The sequence below is a fragment of the Erpetoichthys calabaricus genome, chromosome 12, assembly GCF_900747795.2.
Source record: "Erpetoichthys calabaricus chromosome 12, fErpCal1.3, whole genome shotgun sequence".
NCBI classification, from domain to species: Eukaryota; Metazoa; Chordata; class Cladistia; order Polypteriformes; family Polypteridae; genus Erpetoichthys; species Erpetoichthys calabaricus.
This window is the reverse complement of record NC_041405.2, coordinates 89,422,010-89,445,552: the sequence shown is the minus strand read 5'-3', so window position 1 is coordinate 89,445,552 and position 23,543 is coordinate 89,422,010. Positions and strand designations below refer to the sequence as shown.

Sequence of the window (23,543 nt, the reverse complement as noted above, 5' to 3'; positions counted from 1 at the left end):
TTCTAATCACTGTCAATATTATTATTGAAATAATTAAAAAAAAAAAGAATGGACCCTAAAAATGCAGCCATCCACATCTGCTAATACCCATGTCCGATTGGTTGCCCAGTTTCTCAGAGATTTGCTGGTGCTTCTTACTGCCTTGTAGCCACAAATGTCGAGCAACTAGCAGTCTCTTTAAGAAGGGAGAGTGAGAGTGAAAGAGGAGCCACTTTCAGGACATTCACCTGTCCAGAGCTAGCTCAAGTGATTGGTGAAGGTGCTCCAGCAGTCATTAGGGGAAGAGTTGGAAGTCAAAAAAGTGGACAAATGGCATAAGTAGATGCCAGCTGAACAAGTGGCATTTATCTTGTTTTATATGCCTAAAAGGCACTGATGACAGATGGTAGAATATAAATATGATGCAAAACACAAGATAGAAGAAATAAAGTAAACTGCTTGAATGTTCTAGAAAAAAAAAAAACTAAATATGGTTAAAAGCAGAAATTGATGATTTAGACAGCAGAGTTTTCACTGATGTTCATTAAAACTCAAATACCATTTACAGAGATTCCAGAAGAGACTATAATAAACCACAAACAAATTCAATTAAGCAATAAAGATAATAATACAAAGTATATGAGAAAATAAAACAGACATTTTCAATTGCCAGTCACCGAGATCATAAGTACAAATTTTAGTTTTTGTATAGACCTTGGAACATGTAAAACATATGCGGAGTACAATGCATGTACAGTGGCATAGCCAGAGTTTTTGTCGCCCTGGACAGTCTTTGAGTTTGCCAACACCCCCACTTACAAAATAAAACATAATACATATCAAACAAAAAATGAAAACAACAAAAATGTTGTCTACATTTTCAATTATTAATTATGATTGAGGTATTTACATAATCCCCTTTCATTCTTTTTTAATACTTTTCCCTGACCTTTTTTCTTTTTCCTGAAAGCAGCACCGCTCTCTTTTGTTCACTTCATCTTGAGATTGAGAGAATAATAAAATATTAATAACGAGACTGAATGATTCCTCCCTTCCAGTCAGAATAAGTCAATGGAGAGAGTCTAATTTTGACATAGGTAACACATTAGCTTGCCAAAGCCCTATCAAACAAAATTGTCTAAAAAGTCTAGTACTAAAATTTATTAAAAAGTACCACCCCAGGGCAGACTACTCCCTCCAAAAAGCTATGCCAGTGGCCATGTAATTTCCTTACAGTACCTCATAATAAGATACTTGGATTGAACACTACATACTGTGCAGTGAGAATGATAGAGCAAAGTGTTGCAATACGTTTTTAGATGTGAATACTGATTACCTTCTAAGGACAAAATGGAAGACACTAGCTTTTTGCAGAAAACTGAGCCCTTAGAAAATAACCCATAATGCCACCATCTTTAAACCAGTCATAGTTATAAGGTCAAAATACAGTACTCTAATATTATCAAACATTACCAAATTATGGTAACATGGTCCCAATAACCATTATAGATGGGCCTGCAATGTAGTACCTTGCTTTTATTAACTTTTCATATTCCATTTTTTTAAACTGCTGGAGACTGTAGTGTAGTGAAGTGTGTTAGGGGTCTGTAGCAGTGTGAGCTTTTTACTTTTTAATAAAAACAGTGAGGCAGCCCAGACCTTGTGAGTACAGGTGTGCAGAAGAAAAGCTGTGTGGCCGCAAAGTTCTCGATGAGGGATTTTGCTAATTGCGCTAAACATGCATCACAGCAGTTAGTGCAGCCGCCCCTCATTGAGGCTCTGCAGATTGCTCACTAGGGATTAAAGGGATCTGTGAGCAAGAGATCGGGGGGAGCAAAAAGGAGGAACTTGAAAGAAATGGAGGTAAAAATCAAGGAAAAGATTAAAAGAGAGAGACAGAAGTAAGTTTCAGGGTCGAGGATCAGCCAGGTACAGTGGAATGGAAGCAGGAAATCCCATGCGGAGTGGGAAGAATGATGCACTGGAGTAGGCCATGCCTGCTGCGTGTCGGAGATGAGCAGGAGCAGTCGTTCACTTTGGTGATGTTGGAGAATGGTGCTGGGACAAAGGAGTGGGGCTCTGAGGTCCTCTGGTACACTGTGGGATGGTGGTGGGGAAAGGGGTTGAAGGTGGTTGACCTTACTTGCTGATGCCTCTGTCGGCTAAGTAAACCCAATGGGTGAGCAGGAGACGCATTCCACGAGAGGGATGCACTGAGGATCAAGATTTGATAGAAAGAGAAAAAAAAATAGTTGATCCTGACTGTGTTTTAATTCTTGATTTTAATCCATTTATTGGTTTTATTTATGAATTGTAACCTCCTCAATGAGCACTTTAGCAGGATGATGCAGTGATAGCCCTGCTGCCTTACAGTAAGGAGACCAGGGTTTGCATCCCAGGTCCTACCTGAGTGGAGTTTGCATGTTGTCTGTGGGGGTTTCCTTTGGGTGCTCCGGTTTTCCTTCCACAGTCCAAAGACACACAAGTTAGGTTAACTGGAGACACTTAATTGGCCCTAGTGTGTGTTTGGGGTGTATGTGTGGGTGTGTGTTTGCCCTGTGGTGGACTGGTGCCCTGTCCAGGGTTTGTTCATGCCTTGTGCCCTATGCTACCTGGGATTGGCTCCAGCAGCCCCCGTGACATTGGTCTGGTTTAAGCGGATTAAAAAATGACATGATAATGAGCACTGTTTTTGTGGTGGATTATTTATTTAATGAAGAAGAACTGCACTTTTTTGGACACTGTCTGTTTGATTTGGAGAATAAAACAAACGATGCACTGTGCGTCACTTTTGTTGTCTATGTGACCTCACTGCATTAGTCTATCACAGTTATGACTATCAAAGTCCCGGGTTCAAAATATTCTAAGGCTTTAGGCACCCAAGCATCACATGCAGGAGTTATAGTTATTAAGTTATACAGTGTATCCTTATTTATATCCAGGGCATATCAGCAAAACACGTTAATGAAGCTGATTAGAAAAATATGGCAGTACTCACAATCAAGGATGGGAGTATTCCAAGTAAATATGAACACCTAGAGAGAGGCATTTTGAAACAGTTGTGTAGAGTTACCAGTTGGGTATCACGTGTCCTAAGATGGTTGTATTAATTACCAACAGACCAGGATGGTCTTAGCTTTCTTTTATTCAACAATAACCTTCATTATCTCTTTGAAAATTCCCAAGTGCTTCCAGGTCAGCTGGTAGATACATTATAAAGCTTCTAATAAATCCATAATTTGTATTGTGTCCTTTATAAGTCCTCCTTTTAGATTTCTAAATAATGTCAAATGCCTCTTCTTGATGCCAAGCAGTAGTGTCCTTACTCCAGTGCTGTCCTGGACTGTCAGCGTGTTAACTCAGTTTAGCAGCGTAATGCCCTCAACTGTTTGGTGGAACCTTATTTGAAACATTTCTACACATAATGGAATTTTTTAGCCACTAAAAAGATAATGGCAGTTGAGGAGGATGGAGACTTTGATTGACTGGTAAATCAAATGCTTCATTTGTGGTAAAAGCTTATGATGCACCACTGCTGTCTACAAGCATTTAAATGAAGATAAACTCATGGCTGATAATTTGAAAATAACAAAAGGTATAAAGGAAAAATGAGACCAGAAAGTGGATGAATAAATGAAACTGCAGTAAATATCCTAATTCTAAATTTAAATGTAACCAGAGTATCTGCTCCTTTACGGGAAAGGTGGAGATGCAATGCTGTCTAATCCATGAACCCTAAATGAGTGCTGGCAAGTATGTTACACCCGTGTTGATAGCAAGGGACATACTAACTGACCTGATGCAAAATTTAGATTTTCCAGTCATCTTAAAAATATCAGGACAAATCGATGAAAGAAAAGCTTTAATTGCAAAGAGACATGAATTGGCCTGAACTGGAATTTGTAAACCGAGATTTTAAGGGGGAAAAAAAACAGCAAACATAGACCGAAACTGGCAGCATGGTATAAAGAAAACTGTGTTTCAAGCAGCTTCAGCACCGTCACAAGTGTATTCATTAACAAGACTACTCACCCAAGCCTGCCATCCATGGCAGCAGCACCACCTGGTATTATCTTTGTGATGAAAATTCCTGGATCATCAGGAATGTGTGGATTGTCAATCCCCCCAGCAATGCTGAATCCCAGGCCGGAGTTACCCTGTAAGAAACAAAAGTTGACTTTTTATCTTTTATTTTATTTTACAGTACTGTCATCTTTTGATAGTTTCTTTACATATATACAGTATGTCCCTCCATGGTCACTGTTCTTTCACAACAGAGAGATACAGTATACCACAGCTGAGAATGAGGGACTTGCCTTAGTTTCCTAAGACAGTGGTGCTCAGCTTTTTTCTTTTTACCCAGCTGCCCACTTTATCTAATAGTCTATCTTCTCTGCACACTTTCTGCTGGAGGTTCATTCTCGTTGTAGGTAGTATCTTCAAGGAAAGCACAGAGGACAGGGCCTTGGGCTCCTGCAGTCACTGAAGTCATCAAAGTTGTAATGGTGTTTTTGTCTGTAATCATGAATGCTAAAGAAGAAACCTGACAACAATTAACAGGACATTAATAATGGCACATACTGTATGCCATTGTAGACTGGCATGGCAAACTAGCTGCTGAGCAATTTTATGAGTAACATTAATCTAGGAAAATCAGAGACTGTATTAGTTCTCTAGGGCCTTAGAACAGTACATACAATGAGTAATCACATATAATACAATCTGAAAGAGAAATTAGATATCAAGCACGGTGTGTGACATAAGCCTGACCAAATTAGGAGTCAGCTGATAGAGCTTTTATGATTTAAAATGATTTAAGCGCTGGCTCCCTGTCCAAAGGTAGTACGAGTCGTACACTTAATGCTGTTAGGATAGGCTCAGGGTCCCTGCAATGCTGAACAGGAGTAGGCAGGCCCAGAAGATTATGAACAGAATTCTAACATGGACCATGGAATATTTCAATGCAAAATGTTACATCTTCATAGAATCATTTTAGGTACTCTGTGAATTGAATTAAACTATAAAAAAAATTCATATGACTCCATATATTTCAGTAAGTGGCAGCCTGTCAATGCCCCACCTCACATTTTGAAATATTTATTTTGTTTATAATATTCAGCATATTATTTAAATGATTGTGTCTTTCACTGTTTAAAGATCTCACAAAATCTAAAAAGATCTTACATTTCAGACTCATTCTTTCTATTGATTTGTTGTATGGAATAAAACTATTCTTTTTCATTTTACAAAATAATGATTTAGCTAATGCCTTGACAAAAACAGCTTGTTGTATTATATCATTGTATTAAATATCCTTTATTACTAGAATTACAGAAAAAAATTGAAGAATAAACTACATCATGAACTAATAATTTGTATCAGTATACCATAATTTATAGTAAAAAGTAAGCCTTTACAAATAGAGAAGAAACTATCAAACATGTTGAAATAACCTAGCAAGGTATACTGTACTCAGTACTGTGGATATTGTGTTAAATAATAATTCAGAAATTATATTGCATCAATGAAAATTATTTTATAACAAAATACGGATTATATACAGAAATACTTCAGATAGTAACACACTGTGTGCTTCATCTGACAAGTAAAACAACATCTATCCTTTTACTGAGTTACTTAATCTAATTCTACGGTAAATTTTGATTTAGATTCACCAATGGACCTAATATCCACATCTTTTTAGATGGATAGGAAAACTGGAGCACTTGGAGCATAATTCATGCAGACATGATGTCCTAACAGCATCCTAGGCTCCCGGCCAAAGTAGTGTGATGTGGTTAGGGTTAGGCCCATTGTGCCCATACGTGAAGACAGGCCTGACATGAGGAGAAGATGCAAATGAAGAACATTTTTATTTGAGTGTCAGTACTGTACCACCCTGCTACCCCAGTAAAATAACAAACTAATGTCATTATTTCCTTGTGATGTCTGCTGTGATTTTTTCAGTTAATTGGGGATCAGTGTTTAAAAGATTATGTAATAATTATTATATTATCAGAAGACATACAGATATTAACTGAATAATATTTTCAGAGTGTATTACCAAACGTTTTTATATGTCTGTTGAACAGTACAGGACACTGAAACTGTTTAGTGTTTGACTAAAAGTAAACTGCCCAGTAAATATTATCAGCAGATTTCAATATGGTTGATATATTATATGACCAAAGCTTTGTAGTTTACAATATTTTAAGATACCAACACTGAAATGCAGTGGGACTGGAATTTGGTCCGGTTATAGGGTAGAAAACAAAGATCAATGAAGGCTGCCTTGCAAAGCAAATTTGTAGCGGAGAAAATCTCATCAGTGGGTGAAGAAGAGCTACTACAGAGTAGCAAGGTGGTGGAGCAGTTAGTGCTGCTGCCTCACAGTGCCTGGAGACTATTTAAAATCTCAGACCCATGAAACTGTCTTTGTAAGTGTGGGTACGTGTAAGGGGGTGTCCTGTGATGGACTGGTACGCTGGCCAGAGTTTGCTGCTACCAAACAAGTCTGTGGCCCGCTGCAATTAAAAAACTGCATTGTGTGGGTTCAGTAAATGGACGGATGGATTTCCAAACAATTTCACTTGACATTTTTATACAGAGAAAGACTAATCACACGCCTGATCTCTGCTTCCAACTGCTTTACCAAGTAGATAATTTTAAGAAGTCCAATAAGTCCATGTAACAAAAAGTATGCAGTAGGTGCCTTCATAGCTTAATATGAATCTAATTTATACAGAATACATGGGAAGTGTTGGTGGATTTTCCAGGGGATTAAAATTTTGCACAAATTATTCACTGCATACTTGTACAGGCATGGAAAAATGTGTTACTACTTGAATGGCTATATACTTGATACCAAATGTATAATTACCACACCTATAATTCCTAAAACATTATGTACCTGCACATGAATATACAATGCACAAATTATGGAACATTATGAGAAGATCATATAACGCTCCAAATACTGTATATATGATGGCGCCACCCAGCAGCACATATTTGAGTACTTGTCTGACAATATAGACACTGAATTAGAGTAAAAGAGGGTTTAGAGAATTTAACATAGTGTTAGCACTTTTGCTGTCATTATTTTGGCTGTAATTTCCTGGTTTTATTTTTTGAGTTTTGGCATATGATTGAATTGATTTTGACTATTTTGACTATCTATGTGCACGTTATCCGTGTGGTATAAACTCTGACAAAGGAGCCACTTTGCTAGTGCTGCCTAAGAGCCCACAAAGATTTGCTTCACGCACGCTGAAGTTCTTGTCTAACCAGCTAGCTTCTAACAAGTATAGACCAACACCACTACTACAATGCAGGAAACACCCAATTAAACAAAATAAAAACCACAAACACACAAAGGACAATGAAGCACAAAACAAAACAAGAAAAAGCAAAGCATAAAATACATAAAAGATGGATCTCTATGGCTGCTCTGAAAAGCCAACCGTTTCTCCAGTAACTCTGGCAGTCATGACATCAGGCACCAGTATTAGCGTGGGCATGTCTGTGTCTTGCAGTATATACAGACCAGCATGAATCGCATTATTCTGAACCTCCTAATCACATTCCACATATTCTTTTATTCATCATTTTGGTTAAGTCATTGCACTGCCAGTTTGTTGATGTTTGTGCTGTTGTTTGTGATGTTGCTGGCCATTGCAGCCATGTTGTTTACTGGTCATATGCCCGGTTGCCACTGTATGACCAACATCTTTGTGACTTACAAGGTCAGGGCTTCCTGAAGATTAGTTTGTTTTTGACTCTTTGCTTTCCTCCCTTGTATCTGAATAAGTTTTATCCTTAAGATTAGTTTCCTGGCAGTTTGATTTTCTATTCTTAGACTATCCTCCTGTCTCTTTGACAATAAGTTTGACCTTTCCCAAAAACTATAACCTTTTTTCATTTCCCAATCCTATCTTTACAATAATCAAAAAGGTTCAGGCAACTTGCTGTTCCGAGCAAAACATAAGCTTGATGGTCACCTCCAGTCTTGGAGGTGAGGACAAGTGGAAGCCATACAGAAAAAAAATAAGAAAAATAAAAAAAATAGACAATACCAAAAAATCAAAACACACTGCAAAAACGCACTCAATCGGTGAGAAGAACATGAGAAAAAACTTCTCATTCTCTATACATTTTCTTCACTTTGCAGTAATCCATCATTGGAGGTCATATGAAGGATGAAGGCAGAACAAAAAAATAAGTCTCTTCTTTATGTTTAAACAAATGGCTCTCTGACAGCAGTGTTCCTTCATAGAATGTTGTATTTGTCTTGAAAATGTGTACATTCTGTCACAAGTTCACATTCAAGTGGAGATTTTCTTCAGCATTCGTGTATAAAGTTGAGAGGAACACAAATGCATTGTATGTTCATTACGTTTAACGTATTTAGTCATGGGTAGACTGTAGAGTTCAGTATAAAGTCAAAAACCAAAACTAAAACAATAAAAAAAGAACAGCCACAAAGAGCCACTGTTTAAGCTGCTTATCCAATTCAGGAGTGCAGGGAGCTGTGGTCTATCCTAGTAGCAGCTAACACTAAGAGGAACAAAATCCTGGAAAGGGTGCCATTCCAAAAAATGGCTCTGCATACACCGCAGATCATTCATACAAGCAATACAACTAAACTGGTACCTCTGGGATGTGGAGTGAAAATAAGACTAATCAGAGGAGAATCTAAACTATCGTACAGAGATAGTGAAAGCTCCATGTAGGCTTTCTGGGCCAGGATTTTAATGCAGGACTCTGTAACTGTGAGGTAAAAGCGCTAACTACTGTGCCATAGTGTCTTTAATTAATTTCATCAACGCTAAAAACTGATTGCTCCAGACCAGAACACAATGCAAATGGAGTAGATACGGAAACAGGAAGTTTTAGACTGTGTTTTGGGAGTATAAAAATACCCAAACAGGTTGACCACTGGAGATTCATGGTCCATTATGCATGAGAACAGGGATGCCAAAACAAGGGGGGGCATTTACTGTATCAAAATAGTTACTTTTCTACAATAAAACAAAGGTCAGTTTTGACTAACATTTATGACTAAAAATGTAGTTCAGTTCAATTCAATTTTATTGTCCCAAGAGGGAGATCTGGTTTGTGAGCAGACCATAATGTAACATTAAAAACACATCACAAAGAAAACAGCCATCAAACCTAAACTTAGTACAAATAATTGTGTAATATTGCAGTGAGAAGTTATGGTAAAACAATAGATCAAACATATTACCCAAAAACATTAAACCAATATTTAGGCTTGCCTAATGATTAATGCAATTGATTGTGGTCCATCCCATGATTTAAGACTGTGGATGTCTATTAAAGTTGATCTTATTTAGAAGTTTAATAACAGTTATGATGAAAAAGTACTTCAGCCGGTTGAGTTTTATCCTTGCAGCCTTGAACCTATGACCTGACGGCAACAAGTGAAACTGAGAACGCAGTGGGTGAGTCCTGTCTGACAGAATCCACCCTGCTCTCTATAATACTTGCATGTCTATGACATTTGACTGTTGAGACTCTGTTATTGTACTGCTCCATTTCAAATTTTAATTTATTCTAATTTTGTGGCAGACATTAAGATTTCTTCACTAGGCCAGTAGAACATAAGTAAAGACAAATTCAATACAAGTTTTGTAAAAGACTGCCATAACGGTAGGTCTCACACTAAAAAGAGTAAGCTTTCATAGACAATGGAGGCGCTGCTGTATCTTTTTACAGGTGGCTTCTTTATTTTCATTAGAAATCCATTCCGAGTCTATGATTGTCTCTAGAAATGTATAACTGTCAACAATGTCCACTTCCTGGTCTTTGATTTTTGTTTCTTGTGAGGGAATGGAGGTTCTTCTAAAATTCATTATTAGGTCCTTATGTTTTGTGAAGTTTGTGTGTGGAAAAGGTTCATCACACCAGTTAAAAAACTCATCTAAGAATGACTAGTTTTAGTCTCATTCAGTTGGCTTACAGTCATTAGCAAATTTTAGGATGAACTTGTTTTCAAATTTACAGCATCAACCTTTAGTGTAAAGAATGTGAAAACAAGATGAAAAAACACAGTCCTGAGGAGACTCCATGAATGAAGACAGCATGTCAGAAAGACAACTATTGACTTTCACTCTTTGAGTCCTATCTGTTAAAAAATCAATCAGCCAACCAAATTAAAACCTTTCATGAATTTTTTCTGCAAGAAGGTGGGTCTGGATGGTATTAAAAGCTAATGACAAATCTGCAAGCAGGGGTCTCACGTGAGTCTTGATGTAAAGGTCTGTACTCCTGCAGGACTGATACGGGGCTCGATGCAATTACCTGAGACACAGGGCCGATTTTCAGAATTGTGAATCGCAACATGTGGTCAACACCCATGTGTGAGTGGGTGCAAGACTCGGGGAAATTCCCACAGAAACAAATTAAATTTAAAACAATGTATGTTCATTCAAAATACAGTCTTTTCCAAGATGGCAGTCTTATGGAGACAGCCTTACATCCACAGAGCTGGAAACAGCATTAAAAAATTAAAAGGTAAGGCTGTCTCTCTGTGGTGGGCTGGTGCCCTGCCCGGGGTTTATTTCCTGCCTTGTGCCCTGTGTTGGCTGGGATTGGCTCCAGCAGACCCCCGTGACCCTATAGTTAGGATATAGTGGGTTGGATAAAGGATGGATGGATGGGCTGTCTCTATTACTGACCGAGGAGTAATCATGATTGTGGCCTTGCGCGACTACACCAGATAAACGTGTAGGGCCCACATTCTTAACAATATTCTCTTAAGTGCTTTTGCATTTGCACCAACAGTGATGGAGAAAGCACCTGAAGTTGCCCATGATGTATAAGTGTTAGTCAGGTATTTCAAAAGCAAAAAGACAAGCTTAAGCCATCTGCTAAGAAAGAGACTTTCTACGTCTTCTTAGAAATGGGAGGATGTAGGGTACCACAGCCAGCCATAAACCATTGTCTTTGAAGTCAGAGATAATTGACTATTTTAAGAATAAAGCTGGACACATCAGAATCTTCGGGACAAAAAATGTTCTTCAGCGGTTTAGGATTTCCAGCTCTTAGTAAGCTGACATGCCAGGTTCTTTCCATCCTGTTATCTAGTGCAACCCTGGACGAGCTTTCAGGTTTTGTGGGCGCAAATTTGAGCAAAGATGCAGAGTTCTGAAGCTCTTGTCAGTGAGCAATATTCTGTTCAAGTAAAACTTGTGTCCTAATTCTAAGCTATGGTACGAGTGTATTTAACTTTTTAATGTCCCTGTTACAATAGCGCTATACCAACACCTGACCCAACACAGACAGACACGAGAGGCACACTTATAAAACAAATAAATGTTTTATTTTTCTTCGCCTGTAGGCAACGCCTTCCCCGTTCCCACAGACACAACACAGTCCCAATCCGCACAATAGCACAATCACCACAATACTTCTTTTTATCGCCTCACCTCCAATCCAGCAAGCTTTGTCTCCCCCCACCCAACTCTGGCTCCCGGAGTGGTGGCTGCTGACTCCTTTTATAGCCCACCTAGCCCAAGTGGTCCCGGTGTTTGATGACCCACTTCCAGCTGCACTTCCGGGTGTGCTTGAAGAACCGCTCACATGGGCTCAGGAACCACTGCAGTGCCCCCTGGTGGTGGCCATGGACCCCAACAGGCTTGAGTTCCAAAATCCCATGCCAGTGGCCCTGATGCAACCCAGGGGGTCTGCCATTTAGCATTCTGGGGGAGGTACAGTCCTAACCAGTCTTGCTCCCCCAGTCCATAGAATGAAGAGGCATCCCAGCCGGACAAGAACCCTGGCCATCTGTGACAGTCCCATTTTCCTTGACTAAGATTTTACTTAATTTTCATCATTTACAACTCTTAATTAGACACAAATATATAGTTTTTGAATTGATGTGTAAATAATTGAAATGTTATTTTATATGCAGTAACTTTGTGTAGTCTTGTAGACTTTCATCCATCCATCCATTGTCCAACCTGCTGAATCCGAACACAGGGTCACGGGGGTCTGCTGGAGCCAATCCCAGCCAACACAGGGCACAAGGCAGGAACCAATCCCGGGCAGGGTGCCAACCCACCGCAGTGTAGACTTTCATTTAAAATCAAAAGCGTATGCAATTGAAAATGGGATACGGGGCAGTTTTCAAGACAGGAGTTATTATAGGTGAATGCCTGACACGGGTTGCCACCTTTTCTTTTTCGGTTTTAAATTTCATGGGAAATCAGGATGTAGTTTCAAAGGTGTTAACATTTCCACAACCTTAGCAAAAATGTTTTTCTAGCACGATTGCTGCTTATATTAGAAAAGATAATACAGTATTTCACCTCCTCTATTGCACATACATATACTTTATTTTCCTATTATAAGCCATTTTAGCATGACAAAAGTCTATGTACTGACAATTTACTCTTACTAAAATTAAACATTATTTTATATACCAGCAAATTTTATAGTCACTATTAACATATAAATCAAAATCAAATTGATTTATTTGTTGAGCAATTAATATATATATATATATATATATATATATATATACAGTATACTGCTCAAAAAAAATTAAAGGAACACTTTGAAAACACATCAGACCTCAATGGGGAAAAAAATCCTGCTGGATATCTCAACTGATATGGACTGGGTAATGTGTTAGGAACAAAAAGATGCCACATTGTTTGATGGAAATGAAAATTACCAACCTACAGAGGGCTGAATTCAAAGACACCCCAAAAATCAAAGTGAAAAAATTATGTGGCAGGCTAGTCCATTTTGCAGAAATTTCATTACAGCAACTCACAAATCGTGCTCAGCAGTTTGTATGGCCCCCATGTGCTTGTATGCATGCCTGACAACGTCGGGGCATGCTCCCAAAAAGACAATGGATGGTGTCCTGGAGGATCTCCTCCCAGATCTAGACCAGGGCATCATTGAGCTCCTGGACAGTCTGAGGTGCAACCTGGTGGAGTCAGATGGACCGAAATATAATGTCCCAGAGGTGTTCTATTGGATTTAGGTTAGGCCAGCGTGGGGGCCAGTCAGTTTTATCAATTCCTTCATCCTCCAGGAACTGCCTGCATATTCTCGCCACATAAGGCCAGGCATTGTCTTGCACCAGGAGGAACCCAGGACCCACTGCACCAGCATAGGGACTGACAATGCCCCCCCAGACCATCACTGACCCATGAACGATGTTACAGGCAGCATAACGTTCTTCACTGCTTCTCCAGACCCTTTCAGGTATGCCATATGTGCTCAGGGTGAACCTGCTCTCATCTGTGAAAGGCACAGGGTGCCAGTGGTGGACCTGCCAATTCTGGTATTCTATGGCAAATGCCAATCGAGTTCCACAGTGCCAGACAGTGAGCACATGAAGTGTGTTTCTGATTGTTTGGTCAGAGATATTCACACCAGTGGCTTGCTGGAGGTCATTTTGTAGGGCTCTGGCAGTGCTCATCCTGTTCCTCCTTGCCCAAAGGAGCAGATACCAGTCCTGCTGATGGGTTAAGGACCTTCTACGGCCCTGTCCAGCTCTCTTAGAGTAACTGCCTGTCTCCTGGAATCTCCTCCATGCCCTTGAGACTGTGCTGGGAGACACAGCAAACCTTCTGGCAATGGCACTTATTAATGTGCCATCCAGGAGAAGTTGGACTGCCTGTGCAACCTCTGTAGGGTCCAGGTATCGCCTCATGCTACCAGTAGTGACACTGACCATAGCCAAATGCAAAACTAGTGAAAAAACAGTCAGAAAAGATGAGGAGGGAAAGATGTCAGTGGCCTCCACCTGTTAAACCATTCCTGTTTTGATGGTTGTTTCATTGTTGCCCCTCTAGTGCACCTGTTGTTAATTTCATTAATACCAAATCAGCTGAAAGTGATTAACAACCCCCTCTGCTACTTAACTGACCAGATCAATATCCCAGAAGTTTCATTGACTTGATGCTATACTTGGATTAAAGAATGGGAAAGGTGTGGACTGTGCAGGAGCAGGTGGGCATGGGATGGAGTACTGCGAGGCCTAGCAGGTGTGGGATTAAAAAATCAGCCCCACATAGACACCTATCTTCTATAACAGATAAAGCAAAGTAACAATGGTGTCATCTGTCCCCCTATTAGACTGGTAGGAAACCAAAATTAGTTTTCTCTGCCAGCTTCCTCTTTGTAGATTGTTCAAATGATTTCATAACCAGTGATGTCAGAGCCACTAGCCTGAAGTCATTTAAGGTTTTAGGTTTTTAGTTTTTAACTACTGGAATTACTGTGGCCTGTTTCCATAGCTTTTTAATCTTCTGACATTCTAATGACAACCTAAAAATAAAGAAAAAAAAATGGAACTGATCTGCTCTGCACAAAAGTTCAAGAGCCTTCCACTGAGATGGTCCAGCCCAAGACTTTAATTTGTTTTTAATTTTGTAAAAATGTTCTCTTCATCCTTATTTGAAACCATCTGCTTCAAGAACTGCACTCACTCAGTAAAATCAAACTGCTCAAATTTCATGGTATTCATTACCCATTAGCTAAATCAGAGTTGTAGTTAAAACCAGAGACCATTACATGACCGTTACATTACATATAAGTTTTATTGCCTGACCACACCAAGCTCAGATTTTGTGTGGTAGAGGTTTAAAGGATATAGATATGGCTATTGTACAGAATGGTAACACATTGAAATAATATTCACAGAGACTGTCACAGAAGGTGTAAGATGTAGGATTTACTGAGAAGTTCATGTGCAAAGCTTGGCTTCCAAGAATCTGTAGCAGTAATAAAAATCTGTAACCTGCAGAAATGAGTGGGAACCTACTGTACCACATGCAATAGCATAACAGCTTGCAGAAATTCAGAGTTTTTCCTTCCAACACAGCCAACTGTGAGGAATTCTACTAAAAGAAACTGTTGTATTTCACCTCTCTTAAATGTCGTTCTTTTCAGCTAATGTTCTGAGGTTTAGCAGAATTTCCTTGGTGCTCCCAAACTTCCATTCAGCTCATAAAAAACTTTACCTTTTCACAATGACACTAGCAATACATTCACAAAGTGAGCCTAAATAATGTCAGTGATTCATATAACAGCTGGTTTAACAGTCGAAAAAGGTGTCACATTTCAAAATATGTAAAACAAATTACATGGCTTAATGCCATCTAGTGACAACAAACATCCAGCAAGCCACTCTTACAGAATTAGCCCCCTGGATTCTTTAATGCAGAATTATATTCATCCTGAAGAAAATACAACAAAATAACAACCTACCCTTTCCAGAATAATTTCTTCATATTTGTACATGCCATCACTGCCATTTACCTATAAGAAGACAAACAAATGTAATTAGTTTCTGCAGTAAAATAACATTACCTTATACAATATCAGTAGTAAGAAGAAGAAAGGCGTAACATTAGGAAATTCATTTCTCATTTCAGTTAAAATAATACTGGATAGTAAAAAGATAATCCTGTGGTATACTTAGTACTTCAACCACTTCTAGAACATTTTCTCGATGGAAAAAAAAACCAAATAAAAGTGTTTATGTTATTGCCATCCCATCAGTCTATCTGTGCACGCAATACTTTTGGAGCAATTAACAAAATTTTACTATTCTTTTTGTATCGGAGAGGCATAACACTTATATATTGTAATATATACAATATTGTAATAAGATTTAGGACATTAATGTATACCTAACCAAGGGTACACTCTCAAGACTTTTTTAATGGTTGTTTTTTTATTTTCTGACTGTTTAAGCTTTGTTCTTTTGAACAAAAATATACATATGTCACACACATATATATATATACTGTATATCATATAGGTGCCAATATATATATATATTATTGATTTTGTACTGAGCATATACAGTATATTGTCTGGCACGTGTGTTTAGGAGGCATCCTCAAGGTAAGCAACACTATCCAGGGTCAAGAGCAGGTGCACTTCCGCCTGCATTTCAAGGGAGAGTCTTCCGGAAGCCTTCAGGTCAAAGTCATTAAGACCAACATAAAACCACCTTTGTCTGAAAGGTAATAGTCAATCTGTTGACTCCAGCCTCTGAGACAGGCTGCTCAGGATCATATCTTTGTCTTCACTATCTTGGCACCCTTGCGGGCTATTTTCTTTGGCCACATTTCCATCAACATTGGTTTCCCATTGGTCTTTCTGTGGCTCTTCATGAACTATTTTCACTATATATATATATATATATATATATATATATATATATATATATATATATATATATATATTCTATTACATATAAATAGTAAATCTTTATTTAATATGTAAGTATAAACACATTTAAACTGAGTTTCATATGCTTTAAATTATAGTTAAGATATTCTTAACTAAGTAGAGTTAAGTAGATAGTAGATAGATGCAAGATTTATTTTTGCTACAATGTGATTTTAACAAGTGTAATAACCATAATTATATTGTACATGTTTATATCATAATACTCAAATTGGTCAACTGATTTAAATTTATATTTTTCCAATAGATAAATATAATATATTATTGTACAGTGTATAGGGATATCATTACAATTGGTTTAAGAGATAATTACATAAAGAAAACAATTCAACTAGTGTCTGTTTATTCAGAGCCATCCCTACAGTATAGGCAAACTAGGTGGTTGCCTAGGGTGGCATTTTGTAAACTATAATGCATGTAGCAAGTATTGATACCATTGATCACAATATTCTTATAAATATTAGTCAGTGGGTGAGCATCTCTGGCAGTGTCTTAAATTGGTTTGAGTCTTACATAAAAGGTAGAAAATTCTTTGTTAGTTATGGTAATTATACTTCAGAGACACATGATATTCTATATAGTGTTCCACAAGGATCTATCCATGGTCCACTGCTCTTTTTGATCTACATGCTTCCACTAGATCAGATTATCTCAAAGCATAACGTGAGCTACCACAGCTATGCTGACAACACACAACTGTATTTATCAATAGCGCCTGATGATCCCAACTCTCTTAGTTCACTGATCCAATATTTTACTGGTGTTTCTAAGTGGATGAGTAGTAATTTTCTCAAACTAAATAAGGAGAAAACAGAAATCTCAGTTATTGGCAAAATTGGATATACTGAGGGTATTAGAAATAAACTTCATCCATTGGGCTTAAAAGTTAAGATAGAGGGAAAGAATCTAAGGATAATTATTGATTCTGACCTAAATTTTAAATCACATATTAATCAGATTACCATGACAGCATTTTTCACTTAAGAAATATAGCAAAAGTTAGACCCCTTATAACTCTGCAAGATGCTGAAAAATTAGTTCATACTTTTGTTTTTAGTCGGCTAGATTACTGTAACACACACCTCTCAGGACTATCCAAAAAAGACATCAATCGATTATAACTAGTGCAGAATGCAGCTGTCAGAATCTTAACTAGGAAAAGAAAATCTGAGCACATCTCTCCATTTTTGCTGTCATTACATTGGTTACCTGTGTCATTTAGAATTGACTTTAAAAAATTGCTTTTGGTTTACAAATCCTTAAATAATCTCGCTCCATTCATATAATTCAGAATGTCTGTCACCTTACACTCCAAATCATAACCTTAGATCTTCAAATGAGTGTCTGCTTATAATTTCAAGAGCTAAACTTAAAAGAAGTGGTGAGGTAGCCTTCTGCTGTTATGCACCTAAAATCTGGAATAGTTTACCGTTAGAAATTTGCCAGGCTAATACGGTGGACCATTTTAAAAAACTGCTAAAAACCCATTACTTTAACATGGCTTTCTCAGAGCTTCAATTTAGCGTAACCCTGATATTCTGTATATGCATCAAATTATCATTTTTACCATAGCTCCAGAATCTGTACTAATCTCTACTTTTCCTGCTGTTCTTTTTTCGGCTTTCTGATCAAGGCACCATGCAGTCCTTACATTGATGTATGGAAGGCCAGAGGTCCACAATGACCATCATCATCTAATTCTTCCAAGTGAACCCTGAAAACCATGAGGACTGATTGAGGTCATTTGTGTTAGGTAGAATATCCGGTCAGGGCTGGGTGGTCTCGTGACCTTAGAACCCCGGCGGATTTTGTTTTTTTTTTTTTTTTGTCATCCCAGCCTTCGGACCTTACTTTATTCTTTGTTATTTAGTATTGCATAATCTTATTTTTGTTTCACTATAACTCACAGGAAACCTCAATGAGAAAACTTGCTGTTCAATTTGATATCCATGTATGTCTCTTGTAAAACTTCAAAAAAAAAACTAAAACTAAACACCAAGGGAGACTTCCCACCCACTTTCATTACAGAAGAAACAAATATATTCAAAAAAGTTACTTACATAAGGACCTGGATCCAACGAGTCAGTGTTTACAATAATAGGAGGTGGGTTTGCCTAGAAAGACAAAATTAAATAGCCTAGTTAATAAAAGACACAGGAAAGAAATGTATTTACTGATAGACAGACTGACAGACATGCAGGCAGGAATAACTGACTTTCCAGTGAGCTGAGCTGAGCTTTAATCCAGGATCAAACTAGAGCGGTTCTATCTGCTCGAGTCAGTGTAGTGGTCAGTAATCTGTAGTTTGAGCACTTTGGAAAGAGAACAAGGAACTGGAGCCCACGTCCTGAATCAATGACTACTGCTATACACAAGCATAGGTAACAAAATTGATTAATTATGAACTGACCAGTATTCTAGAAATTTGGGTCATAAATTGCCTATTATTTCTTATTATAAATAATATATATATGGTGTTTTTGATGTAATTTAGTTTTAGTTTTTTAAAACTTTCATCATCATATATGTGAACAAAAAAATAAATAGGAAAGGCTTTTACCTTGTCAGACTTATAAGTATACTCAAAGTTATCTCTCTCAGTAAATAGTGGAGCAAGAAGTGGATACCATTTAGAACCACACACACACACACATGGATTAAACTGGCATACTATTCACTATGCTTTGGTATGCAGGTGTACAGTGTTTTTTTTACTATTATTGGATAGTAATCAAATCTATCCATCTATTATATGAAACCAATTAGTTCTATGAGTCAATCCTGAAAAACGTGAAACGTTAAACATAATTACACATTGGCCAGATGCCAAGCCACCTTCAGGCAGTGACAAGTGACCTTAAGCTGAATATGTCTGAATTGTGAACAGGAACAGCTTGGGGAATTGTATAAACCCCTTACATTCAAAGGCCAGGGTTATCAATTAAACTGAGAAACAGCATTCACAACCTCTGAACATTATTATACAGTGCATAGAATATAATTATTACAATTTGAATTTAGGAACCAAAATATCTTAGGTTAGATAGCATCTCAGAGGCAACAGTTTTCAAAAATCAAGTTCAATTGCAGAATGATTAAATCAATACTGTGTAATCAGAAAGTTTTTAAAAATGAAATACACATTTGGTAATTATAGAAAACTGTACACTGATATTGATTTCTGAGTGACCTGAAAGTATGTTGTAATAATAATAATAATAATAATAATAATCAGTTCATCCAGCTGTAACATTCACAATAAATATCCAATATTAATGGTTTGTACTTTAATTAAATTTATCCTGTGGCTTAAAACAGCCTTGCGTTCATTGAATTAAAAAAAAAAGAAGAAAACATGTCACTGTATCCATGGCAACGACGCAGCCTTCCATATATCTAAGCCTGGCTTATTCAACCTGCACAGGATAATTGAGGTCTCCATCTTGTCACTGAAGCTTTCAAAATTAAGGGAAGCTGTTTTGCATATTCCATAAATATAAATAAACACAAGTGTTCCATTAATCTGACACATTAATTAAAAAAAAATTACCATTTTGTACTTAGGAGAAGTGAGCAATATTCCTATTATTTTATTTTTAAGTCTATACTGCATTTCCTTTATCTGGCTAATTTGGGGGTAAAATGGCTAGTATAAGTTACAAATAATAGATTATTTTCATGTTTGCTGCATGTTCACATCATTAATCAGCATTTAGCCTTCACCTCCTTGAGCAATCTGCCTAATATTTCCTCAGGTTAAAACACTTTAGAGATTACAGAAAATAAGAAACCTTTCCTAGATAGAAGAGATACTGTAAGAGACAAAGACAATGTTTTTTAGAAACGGATATGGTGAAGTAATTTGGATGAATGGATGGATGACATGAAAGAATAGAAATCGGGGGAAAAAGAGAAAACAAGCAAGGTAGAGTAAAAGCAAACAAAAATGATTTACATCTACAGTACATGACATTCTCTCACAATTTCAAGAAGACCAGTAGAAATACTAAAAGAACTGTACAAACATGCCAAGACTGCGTACAAAATCAACTGAGTCTCGAGTAAGACACATGTTCAAAGTGGCATATAGGTCTGCGGCAAAAGTGCATCTTTATTCAGAAGAGTAAAATATTGAAAAAAGTTCTAACTACCTCAGAACAATCAAAATTGAATTATTTAAGTCTTTTCTTTTTGCTACAAAAATAAGTACATTACAAGTAAATTAACAAATATGTACTGTATAAAGCATAGAACAAATCTTGATAGTCTGATGCATGAAGGAGTTTTAAGCATAAACTTTGCTTAAACATTAGCAGTCATTACCACCGAAGTTTAAAGTCAATTCCTTCTCAGGTAAGCAATGTTTTCAGCGCAGTAATGATCTGTGATTAATCCCTCTAATTCGTGATTAGTCTCTTAAATGTTCCCAGTCTTTCTGTAGTTCAATACAAGGTGTCATGCATATGCTACATATTTTCTAACCTGATTCATTATTGAATGGATAGATTTGTATTGTTTAGATGCATGTTAGCCCATAATAATTTACAGAGAGTAAGGCAGCAGTGTCACCTTTGTGGGGAATTAATATAGGGGAACATAGAAAGGGGCGGAGCCTACACCCAGGAAGTTAACCATTCTGTCCATTTGATTCCTACTGCTAACGCCACCCACCTGACACATGTCCTGACTCTGCACCTCCCGGTACATCTTCAGTTATTTGAAATGTAACCAAGGCAAACCCGAATTGTGAGTAGTGTCATGATGCTCCAGTCTTGCTCTGCTGCATATTTTTGGACTGTTCCGCAGTCAGCCCATATTTGAAAAAAAAATCTTTGCCACTATCTGCCAGATGGTTTTGGATCCACTATTACTTGAAATCCACTTTCAACAGTTTTTAGAATAAGGCCTGATGGGATTATTTTGCTAGAGAAAAAATTGTTGTGATTTCTTACACTGCATTGTTTCCATATCACCTCATATTCAAAAGGAAATTTTCCAGTCTACCTACTGTAATACACTGGCAACAAAATGTTTTATTTTATTTAAAATTAGAAAAATAAAATCAAATGTTACATTCAAGAAACTGTCCAAAGCTTCTGTGTAATTTGGCAAAAATTCTGAATATTTTTCTTAAGTACGTATTGTCACATAATGGCTGATATGATTTTATAGTTTTCCAGGTAGGTTGGGTAAGCTGTTATGGCTGAATTAGAATTTGATAGGAAATATTGTGTTATCTTCTGTATGCCCAGTTGTGCAGTACCATGCTTAGTGTAATGCATTCTCGTAAAACTAATTAAGGAGAGGGGGAAAAATAATATTAAGCCAATTCTTTCTTTGGAAAGCAATGCTTTCAATACAAAAAAAAATCTCTACAGTGGTGGGAAGACTAATCCCATTTATTACATAACAATTATATAATACCACTATTAAAAACATAATAGCTTACACACACTGTCGCACATTTTGCAGCTTTCTCATTCCCCACAAATCACAAGTGACAGTTTTTTAGGAAAGTTTTTTTTGGGGGCTTTTGCCTGCATTGACTTTTGGAAGAAACTTTAGTCTAACTGCTAATTTTCCAGGGCCAAAACAATTTACAAATCTAATATAAAAGATTATGACAAAAAACAGGCCAACCATTCACAAATATAAATTAAAAATACAATGCCTATGAGTCATAAATGCATGTTAACTACATATATCATGTTTTAGTATAATTCATTACAAAAAGATTATTTAAATATATTTATGAGATAAGAATTTCACAAAAATACATCCATCCATTTCTAGTTCCTATCCCAGAAAAACTGGATACATCACATGAACCACACTTTGATAAGAGGCCCCAGTCCCATCATAAGGCCCCCAAAAAAGGACGAAATATAAGAAATTATTCCAAGTACTACTGGATATTAAAACACAGAAATAGAAAATATTAAAAATAGGGGTGGCACTTGACTTCTTTCCTAAAACTAGAGCAATTTTATTTTTGGATATCAACGTAAACATTATAAAAATATTGAAATCATTGGACCTAAATTGTAAATGTATTGGCAAAAATGTAGGAATCAACAAATCATAAAAATGTTTAAACCAATGGTGCAAACTCACAGTCATTATGGGTTTATGCAGAAGAGATTATATTTCATTAACATGCTGCAAAGAGGAACCGGTACATGCATACAATCAGATAGGTGCATATGATATTATTTATCTTGATTTTTAGAACATTTTTATAAGGTACCACAAGTGATTAAACTAAAACAAATGAGAATTCAAGATCCAGTGCATAGTATTGGCTGAAAGACCAGAAGCAAATGGATACGGTGCCAGGGACCTTATCAAAATGAATGATGTTACAAGTGATGTTCATCTGGGGTCAGTGCTGAGACCACTGCTTCGTTTAGTGTATATAAATAATATAGATAAAAATGTAACACTAAAGCTGGTTAAGTTTGTAGTGTAGACTAAACAAGGTAGAATGGAAATAATCTAGAATCAGTGGAAATGTTACTAATGGCAAATTAAATTTAATGTAAGTAAATGTAAAATACTACACAAAAGAAATAAAAAATGTTCAGTCTGAATTCACAATGGCATGTCTGAAAGTTGCAAGTACACCTTAAGAGAAGGACCCAGGAGTCATAGTGGGGTCTTTTCTGTCTCCATCCTGCCAGCATACACAAGCAGTTAGGTGGGCAGATTAACAGGACAGTAGGTAATGCAGCCAATATGTGGAGCTGCCCCATCTTAAATATTTGTGCAGTTTTGGTCTCCAGACTACAAAAAATGGATGACAGCTCCGGCGTCCAAAGAAAAGTGACCACAGTGATTCTAGGACTGACACTTATAGGCTATGAGGAAAGACTGAAGGAGCTGCACTATTCCAGTGTAAGATTAAGAGGTAACATGACTGAAATGTTTAAAAGGAAATTTATGAAGGAAATTAATTTGGTGGATCCCAGCTTTTACTTTAAATGAGTTTTTCAACATGGGATGCAGATGGAAACTTGTTAAGAGTAAATTTTGCATAACTGTTACAATGCCTTTCTTCACACAGAGTACAACAGAGACCAAGTACTGCGGCAGACAGGAGTACTTTAGGGATCTGTTACAAGCAGTATTCTGCAAGACAAAACACATTCATGTAAAATATGATATACAGCATACTAGAGGTGATGGTACGTTACAGAAGGAACAAATCCCATGATTCTGTATTCTCTCTAGTCTTTTACACTGTAAAATTGTATTCTAGCGTTTTTATAAAGTGCCTTTTTGACAATGTGAAAGGTGTGATAAACATGGATAAAAACAATAAA

The 23,543-nt window shown here is 37.1% G+C and overlaps 1 protein-coding gene across 6 annotated transcripts in view; it reads right to left on the bottom strand.

The window, feature by feature from the left end:
• dlg3 (discs, large homolog 3 (Drosophila)) overlaps positions 1 to 23,543 on the bottom strand; it is a 380,072-nt gene that overhangs the window by 121,991 nt on the left and 234,538 nt on the right. For all 6 annotated transcript variants that reach the window (XM_051934943.1, XM_028815836.2, XM_051934945.1 and 3 more), the window contains 3 exons: positions 18,282 to 18,335; positions 15,232 to 15,282; positions 4,012 to 4,136 (listed from right to left, as the gene is read on the bottom strand). In XM_051934943.1, the coding sequence (XP_051790903.1) occupies positions 4,012 to 4,136; positions 15,232 to 15,282; positions 18,282 to 18,335 (230 nt within the window). The remainder of the gene's footprint in view (positions 1 to 4,011; positions 4,137 to 15,231; positions 15,283 to 18,281; positions 18,336 to 23,543) is intronic.